This window comes from Humulus lupulus, chromosome 8 (genome assembly GCF_963169125.1).
Source record: "Humulus lupulus chromosome 8, drHumLupu1.1, whole genome shotgun sequence".
In the NCBI taxonomy this organism is placed as follows: Eukaryota; Viridiplantae; Streptophyta; class Magnoliopsida; order Rosales; family Cannabaceae; genus Humulus; species Humulus lupulus.
This window is the reverse complement of record NC_084800.1, coordinates 165769118-165778282: the sequence shown is the minus strand read 5'-3', so window position 1 is coordinate 165778282 and position 9165 is coordinate 165769118. Positions and strand designations below refer to the sequence as shown.

The 9165-nt window shown below is 30.2% G+C and overlaps 1 protein-coding gene across 4 annotated transcripts; it reads right to left on the bottom strand.

Annotated features, from left to right (window-relative positions):
- Positions 1 to 1352: 1352 nt before the first annotated feature.
- Positions 1353 to 7282, bottom strand: LOC133798624 (uncharacterized). Of its 4 annotated transcripts, none has more exons than XM_062237028.1 (11): positions 7052 to 7282; positions 6578 to 6632; positions 5976 to 6011; positions 5823 to 5867; positions 5297 to 5380; positions 5092 to 5163; positions 4523 to 4561; positions 4097 to 4196; positions 3678 to 3828; positions 2990 to 3120; positions 1353 to 1627 (listed from the first exon to the last, which is right to left on the bottom strand). In XM_062237028.1, exons 1-10 carry the CDS (start codon positions 7216 to 7218, stop codon positions 3102 to 3104), a joined length of 768 nt encoding a protein of 255 aa, XP_062093012.1. In that variant the 5' UTR covers positions 7219 to 7282; the 3' UTR covers positions 1353 to 1627; positions 2990 to 3101. The 4 variants fall into 4 exon arrangements, with proteins under 4 accessions (XP_062093012.1, XP_062093011.1, XP_062093008.1 ...); XM_062237027.1 differs by having other exon boundaries at positions 3689 to 3828; XM_062237024.1 differs by lacking the exons at positions 1353 to 1627; positions 2990 to 3120 and having other exon boundaries at positions 3293 to 3828.
- Positions 7283 to 9165: the final 1883 nt, after the last annotated feature.

Genomic DNA, 9165 nt, shown 5'->3' with positions numbered 1-9165 from the left:
GCAATTAATTGAAAATGCATAATTTTTCACTCGAGTGTCCATTTGAGGTGATTTTTTTTTTTAATTTGGGTATTGTTTTGAGATCTATATGTTCAAGATGTGTACATACAAATTTGGGAAGTTTAAAGGTTAAAACCATACCCAACTTTGAAAAAATTGGGATATTGTGTTTGAACTTTGTGGTGTTTTCAAGTTTTACACTTCCCAAATGTCTATATAAATATCTCAAGCGTGTAGATCTCGAAAAAAATACCTAATTAAAAAAAAAATCACCTCAAACGGACACTCGGTGAAAAGTTTTGCAATATCAATGAATTGCATCGAGTTTCATCGAGGTGCATTGAATTTCATCGAGACCGATCATTTTTTTCATGAAAATCATGATTTTTAAGGGCTCATTGAGCTGGGCATTGAGGTTTATCGAGTTTTTTTTTTTTTTTTTTGCAAATTTTTACATTTTAGATATGAAAAATCGTGAAAAAAATTACAAAAAAACCAAAAAAATCATGTCTAAATATATTCAAAATGCATAAATTTGTGTCTTAATTGAACTTTTAGTGGGTTAAGTTTTAAATCATAAAAAACTATCATGAATTTTTTTTAGTCTCCATGGATAACTTAAGAGAGAAGACAAAAGAGAGAATAATAAAAACGGAAAAGGGTGCTGAAATCGTGAATGTTTTTTTCAAATAAATTTGGTGATGATGGTGTGGTGGTAGCTGCCGTGACTCTCCCAAGAGAGATAGAGTGAACCAAGAGGGAGATGGAGAAAAGAGAGGAAGACGGTTGCTAAAAATATGAAAGGGGTCTTTTTAAAAACAAACTAAATAATAGCATAAATTTGTAATGTTAGAATATGTTGGTACTTCTTAGATTTAAGAGCACAATAACAATAAAGATAGAAACTCAAATTTATCTTTTGGAATGTAATAAGTCGTTGGCCGACCAAATCACTAGTAAAACTACAAAGAGGAATTCGAGCTGAGTTTAGGTCTTGCTATTTGAGTACGTCTCAATCTCAACTTTTGTGTTATGTGCAGAATCAAATTCTTTATTAATAAAAATTAATAACTTTAAATATTATATTTTTCTATGATAAGGTCATTTTAGTCAAAATTATATCTCACTTTAAGCGTAAAAAAAAAAGAAAAAAAAAAAGAGGTAATCATGCTGTTGTCCCAAACAAACCAAAGTTTTTTTTGGATAATGGTTATGGATTGGGTCAACAAATAAATTTCATAAGGTATGTGCCACCAGCATTATTTTTAGTCAACACAAATATTAGTATTAACTTGATATTAACGGCGCACGTTAATATATATGAGATCCAATATTAAATTGCACCGATAGCAGTACGAAAACTAATTGTAGTATCAAACACCATTTGTACCCCTTAGCATTTTTCATTTGTAAATTGTAATCCAATCACAAACGACACACTTACCACCCTAGTTAGTACAATTGCAGAAGTAACTTACATTATATTTATGTAACTAGTGAAAACTAACAGCGCTCATGTACACTACTATACACAAATTACATATCTCAGGCCAAAAACATCTCACCATTTATTTTCTTAGAAGTCTAGACTACTCTAATGCTTTTCACTTGTGCACTAGCTTAGGACCTGCAAAGAAACAAAATAAAATGGAAAGTTGTAACTTAGAAAAGAAAAATAGACAACTACAAATAAGCTCAAACTTAAAGTAGCAAATTGCAGCTGGAACTAAGTTGTGTAACAACTGAGAAACTCACATGTAACAGTAAGTGTCTATATAGATATAGAAGAATGGACTGGATTACCAATTTTTACACTCTTCTCTCTTTACAGAGGAAGAAACTCACATTTAACGGTAAATGTCTTTATAGATATTGATGAATGGACTGGGTTACTAATTCCTACACCCTTCTCTCTTTTTTGAGGAAATAAGCAAAAGTCAAGTGATACAGAATATAGTGATTAAAACAATGGTAACATTATATTAATGAATAAAAAGAGAGTATGGCTAAGATAAACGTGTGTAGACCATGCAGTAACTACTAAAAGCACTTTCAATAGAAGAGTTAAAATGTCTAATTCTTTATAATATAGAGAAAAAATGGTTAAATAGTCTTCCAATAAGTGATGTAAACTTATATTTTTTTACCTAAATAAATAATATTTCTTTATATGTAGTGAAATACTATTCATCAAGCTATAAATATTTTATTATTTTTTTTATAAACTTTTGTATATATATAAGTGCGATACTATTATATTTAATTATTTTATTTCTTAAAATAAATAAAATATATTTTTTAAAATATAATATTTAAATGATGTAGGGAAAAAATAAAGAAGTTGGTGTATGATATAATGTAAAAGTTTGAGATAAATTATAAAAAAATATGTTTTGGTGATGTATTTTGTAATACACTTTTTCTATAATATTTTTCTAAAACTCACAAAAACATCTCCCAACAGCTCCTTTATACATATATTTATAATAGCTATGTATAAACTCCAATTAATCTATATCTACATTTACATATTCTTTATATAATATTTTAATATTATTATTTTTCTTTATAAGCTTTCTCTCTCCCATTTAGTGTATATTTATTATTTCTTTTTTCTTTTTCAATTATTTTATTTTACTTTAATTAATAAAATGTGTTTAAAGATATAATATTTAAATGATGTAGAGAAATATATAGAGAAACTGATGTATGGTATAATGTAAAACTTAGGTAAAATAGAAACATGTGCGTTTTGGGAGGTATTTTAAAGAATGGAGTAGAGCATCTATTGTGAGTGCTCTAAAATCTACTGAGGTATATAGTCTGCTGATGACTGAAAGTGAAAAGCATATCATAAAGTTCATTAAGCATGATCATCTCATCAACCCTTATCTAATCTATCTAGAAACAAAAGTGCAAAGATTGGAATGTTGTAATATGCTATGTTCAATCTATTTTAAGTCCTTGAGGATTGAGGTCAAACTTCTACCTGATTTACAAGTCTATTTGAAGTCCTTGAGGATGGGGAGGTCAGAACTTTTTATAAAACCTGATATGAATAATGCTGCAAAAGAAAAAAGTCTACTCTGGTGCAATAGGTTTTACATTAAGCTTCTCTTCCTGCATGCAATAAACTTAATCAGATGTCATGAATACCTATAAAACTAAGAAACATCAATCATTTATAAACTATTTGAAGAAAACAATGTAGAAGAAAGGAATTTGAAAAGAAAGCAACAGATTAAAAGATGATGAATTCAAGAAAACTAAATTTTGCAGCAAAACCAAAAAATTGTTGTCCATAATTAAAGATTCAAATGAGATGCTTGTAATGTGGTGAGCGGCATGATAATGCTGCCGATATAACAAAGGAGAGTTTGGCTGACAAGAAAAGACAAGAACCCACTCAAAATCCCACTTTCAGAAGATAAGAACCATGTTCCACCTTAGTAGAGAACTTGTTAGCTTTCCAACACAATATAATCCTAAAACAGTTTCATTATCCTAAGATACTGTGAAATGCATGCTAAACAAGCAGAGCCTTTTGACCATTTGTTTTCTTCCCAACTTCACTCTTTTCTGTTTTCAGAAAAGTTTGTTCACTTAAATTTTTTAATAAACCAAGCAGAATATGTGAAAAGATTATGAAAAAAAAGAAGCTAAATATGAAGCTTAACCATTCTAGTACTTGGCTAGCCTGCAAAGTGGCAAAATGTGCAAGTTGACGGATGACATTGAAATTATTTTGGGCCATTGCCTCTTTATCAAATATGGCATCTGATAAAACAACCGATGAAGCTCCATTAGCTATATACTGTCCAATTGAATCTGCAAGAAGTTGAAGAAAAAAAATCAATAAAATTCAATATCAATGCAAAAATTTGCTAAGTAATAATCACATAAATCTGGATGGAGGGGTTTGGATTTGATGCAACACCACCAAAAAAAAATGGCATATGGATAGGAAGTTAATAACACGTTTTCTCCTTCCATCTTAAAGTTTGTGATGGACGCATACAAATATTGTTTCCCAACTTGTATGTTGTTGTTTGCTTTATGTGCATTAATTTTAACTTCCACATTAATAGATTCGCACCTATAGTAATGCCTTGGGAAGCAACCATTGAGATATGAGAAAAAGGCTTCTTAAGTGCTGATATGTACTGAACACCACCTAATGCTGAAACCGGATATACCTGTCTCCATAAAAGGTGAAGATTATAAACTTTAATCCATACAGATCAATATAAAATGAAATAGTAAACAATCTAATTAATCTGTGTTCAATATGCACCGTGATAAAGCAAAATTCAAGAAGTACATGACAAACTACCTTTAAGATTGACCACCCAAGTGAAAAGAGAATTTAACAGAAAAAAAAAAAAAAAAAAAAGCTCAAAACTTTTACACACCTTATGTAGTAAAGGGGTTAACGTTTTCTTTAAACATAATGGGAAAATGATAGATGACTGATGACATCTGAACCAATGTCGGCTTAACATGGCAAATTAACAAGACTCACCTTCACTATTTTGGCACCCGAATCATGCGCAGACAATATCTGTAAACCATATAGAAATGATTAAGTACACCTTGAAGGGTAAAATCACAGTTACAATCTCAAACAGAATGCAAGGTTGCAAAAAATGCTTGGAAATTAATATAAAAGCTAGATAGGATATTTATTTATTTAGTTTTATTTAGCGGAGTAATTGGAGATTTTAGTTTGTTTTGCACTATTAGAATTAGTTACCTAGTTGAAAGAGGTTTTTTTTTTCTTTCTTTCTTTTGAGTTTGGTACTTGATTTATGCTTTATTATCTATAATAGTTGTGTTCATCACTTTCAGGCTTAACAAAATTACCAAACTATTTAGGATTTCTCTGTGAAAAAAATATTTTCATTCGGTCTCTAGTCCTCTTGAAGTAATTCTATTTCTCTCTTCTTTTCTACTTTCTTCTACATCATTCATCAATAAAAATTAAGTTACAATGATAAGAGCAAACTGAGAAGACAAACATTATAATATAAGTCATACTCAATTGAAATCATGTAGAATTCTTAGAAAATGTTATTCCAAATAAATTCATACCTCTGTTGGGGTCATTGCACCAGGTATGTATAAAACTTCACCATTCCTGAAACCATCCATATCCATAACATCCTGAAGCAAGGTAGAAAACATTAAACAAACACGAATAAGTAATCCTGCTGCTACTTTCTTCAACTTCTGACATGGAAAGTCATGACAACTAACAAGTGGTGAATATAAATTAGGAAGACATATATACAATTACCTTCACCATAGCAGGACTCATGACGAATTTGGCTCCAGCGCCAACTGCCTTTTTGGCATCCTCAATATTAAGGACAGTACCAACCTGAAGAACTTATCCACTTAAAACTCATGAAACAATTCTAAGAAACATTTTCTTAGATGCAATGATGCTATTTCACAGAAAAAAAAAAGGACAGCGTTTTGATAAATTTTGAGAATGCACTTCCACATTCATATTTGGATAAGAAGGTGATATAAATCTACCAAGATTACTTAAAAGCTCTAAAAGAGATCACGGAGAAAATAGCATGTATTATATACGATTTTAGGAAGAAAAAAATGTCTCATGATCTTAGTCTCTCTATGGATTAGAAAGCAGAAGTTCTATAAATAGAAGAATCTATGTTATTTGTAAACATGATAAATGTGTTAAAAGATCATGCCTGGTTGACACAGTCTTGAGTTAAATAACATGTGACAGAATTTTCCTGCAAGAAACTACTATAATGTAAAAAAAATGCAGAAAGGGGAGGTGAAATGATTACTCCTAAGACCGTTGTGGGATAGTCATTCACCAGCTGCTGAAGAACCTGACGAAAAAAGTGAAATAATGATTATCATGCTATGTTAAAAGAAAGATATAGGTTAGCAAAACAGAGAAGAAAATAGAGAACATGGGAAGATGTAATTTTAACAACCTCAAACACACCTGGAGTTGACCGTACAATCTCCAGCTACAGAAACAGAAGGAAAAGAAATGGAAAGGAATATTAACTCATCAGTTGGTGATAATCATTAAAAAAAACTATACAAGTTTCTAACTAATCAAACACAACTATTTATAACGAAAGAAAACTGGGCTTTGGATTATGTTTCCTTAAAACTAATCACGTTATGTACTTTGATCGATTTGTATCTGCTTGATTTAAATTTCATATATTTTGTTATTTATTTATATTAACAAATTATTAATAATCATATAATCAATCTAATTATCAATCGAATATGTCTTGGCGCCGAATGGAATTCGTCACGTCACATGAAAAAATTTGTGCTCAAAATTGAAGAACTTGGATAACCACAATTTCTTTGGAGGTAAGCCACGTGGGCTCATAATTTCTTTTTTCTTTTAAAGTAACTAATTTTATTGTTATCATTCCATTTGTCCAAGGCTAGAGCAGAGTTCACATGTCAACACACTCAAAAGTTCAAATCTTGCCTAAAGTACAGAAAAATTACATTCTCTCATTTAACTCTGCAAAGAAAACTATAAAACAGAAAATAATAATAAATAACTCACCACTGTTATTCCACCACTAAGTGCAGCACGGGCAGTTTCCATTGCCAACTCTGCACTACAAGAAAGAAAGTAACTAGAGAATACAGTACGGTCCACACCACCATTGTCAACAAGATAACTTCAGAATTTCACATATTAATTTATACGAAATGCAATGCACCAACAGTAATATGACCAATTGACTAGTCAGCTTATTCTTCTTCTTTCTTCCTCCTACAATAACTGACAACAAGTAACCAAATCTCTCGTTTGATTACCAAAAAACACATGAGCAAGTTATTGGGAGTCAAGTGATTGGATGGATTAGTGGTCCGGTTTCATGAGAGTATCCCCTCTTTCATTATCTCCGAAATCACAAAATAGAAAAGAACATGTTCGTAACTGAAGCAATAGCGAGTAACAATGTATCTCAGATGAAACGACCTCTTGCAAAGGAAAAGAGAAAAGTTGATGCGAAGCTGAGAAAGGTCTTACGTATTGGCGCGAAGGCAAGCAATGATACCAGAGGTCTGAATTCGCGTCAAGGTATGGTCGGCGTGAGGAAGCCCAGGAAGGCTAATGCGAGGCCGAAGCGGTGGAGCTGTGCTTTGGGGCAGCAGACATGGCGGAGGAGCTTTCGCCTTGAGGCTGCCAAACTCCATATCCACCTGCTTCGTCTGACAAAGTGGAGGTTAGTCGGGATATTCTCCAAAAGCTATTGATATATTTTATAAAACAATTGAGTAAAACTTAAGGAGAGATTATAACTAAATAGAGTATTAATACAAAAAGATTCCAAAATAACCAAAAGTATCAGTTTTAAAAACAATAGTAATAAAAAGTTTTTAATATCTATTACATATTTAAATATATTCAAGTGATTCAAATATGAAATAAATATTTGATTTTTTACTTTGACTACAAATAAATAAATCATATCTCTTCTATATAATAAGTATAATAACTGTGTAGATAACAGAAATTTTTTGTTTTAACGATTTTTTATTTTTTTAATATTAATTTTAACGAAATATTATTATATTTAACATAATATTCTTATATTTAATGGTAGTTTGTAAATAATTAAACTTAAATAAAATAAAATAAATAATTAAAAAAATTAAAATAAAATATTTTCTAATGATAATTATTTAAAAATAATAAATAATTAAACAAATTAAAATATGATATTTTTTAAATATTTTACAATGATAATTATTTAAAAATAATAAAATCATACATTTTATAACTTAAATAAAATTTAATTAAACTTAAACACATTTATTAGAATAATATCATATTAAATGTATAATATAATCTACTGTCAATTAGTAACAAATTGATTTTTTTTTAAAAACTAGCAAGAAACTTAAATTTAAAATATACATATAATATTTAATATTACATTAAACATATAATATATAATCGCTTGTGGTCACTTCCAAATTAAAAAACTAGAACAAAAATAAACTTAAACAAAAATAAATAAATTATTTAATTAAAATATGATATTTATTTGAAATTTATATGACATTAATATAAATTTAATAAAAATAATTAATAAATTCTATAAATAAAATTAAGCAAACGTGCATATTGCACGTTGCTTGTATCTAGTAATATATATATATTTATTTTACAGTATGCATAATTATTACTATATAGAGATATATTTTCTTAATGAGGACTTAAAAAACGTATAACTAATTATATTTTAGATGTTATTTTTATTTATAACTAGCCCAAATTGGGACTAACTTTTTTTATAACAAAAAAGAGGTTATTCTTTTATAGAGTATTCTTATATAGAAGTTTTACTATAATATCTTTATAAGTGACTTTAACTGAAATTATTGGGTTCGGTTTGATTTAACATATTTTTTTTATTGTTTTCTAACCCCTTATCATCTACATAGGTAAATAGATTAAAAAATAATAATAAAGTTATCTAAATAAAGTAAATAAATTGAAAATAAAAAAAAATTAGCCATAATAAATCTCATCACATATTTTAAAATTTGATATTAAAGTATTTAAATTACTCTACCAACTATATTTCAAAAATTATTATTGTTCGTATTTTCGCCTCCGACATGTGGCAACTCACAATGACTAGCTCGGACGGTCGTAGATATCTTCGGAGTATGTTACCCCCCGAGGGCTCTTTTCGAGGCGAAGATCCTTTTACGTGAGATCGCCTGTCTCCGCCATTGGGTAGGCTATGGATACCTTAAAGTAGATTACTCTTCGAGGCTTGCCCTCGTAGCTGGAGGTTCACTAGCTCAGGCAATTAAGGCGAGGGCTCTCCTCCCCCAATCGTCTCCTAGGTCTGAGGTTTCGGTTCTCAGACCTAAGATAAAGCAACAGGTGTGAGCCAGCATGGATTTGCAACACCAGAAGATCGTATGACAACCTTTTTGAGCAATCCATCAACAGTGTTGTCGAGTGTACGACTTGACAATTCGCACTCCCACTACGCCGTCTAACATGGAGGTACTTACAGCACACCCTGACAGTACCTGGGGCATGTTCCCCATAAAGTAGATACCTTTCTGCGGTGGGCCCCACAGATCTCGCTTGGGTCGTGGTCTCTATTCAATGCAGCCCAA

Bases quoted from the DNA above. Each gene is read 5' to 3' on its own strand.
- LOC133798624 (XM_062237024.1), bottom strand. From the start codon at position 7,218: ATGGAGTTTGGCAGCCTCAAGGCGAAAGCTCCTCCGCCATGTCTGCTG. The intron at 6,633-7,051 runs GTAAGACCTTTC...TCTTTCTTGTAG, and splicing joins GCTTGCCTTCGCGCCAATAC to TGCAGAGTTGGCAATGGAAA. The intron at 6,012-6,577 runs GTGAGTTATTTA...CTGTTTCTGTAG, and splicing joins TTAGTGGTGGAATAACAGTG to CTGGAGATTGTACGGTCAAC.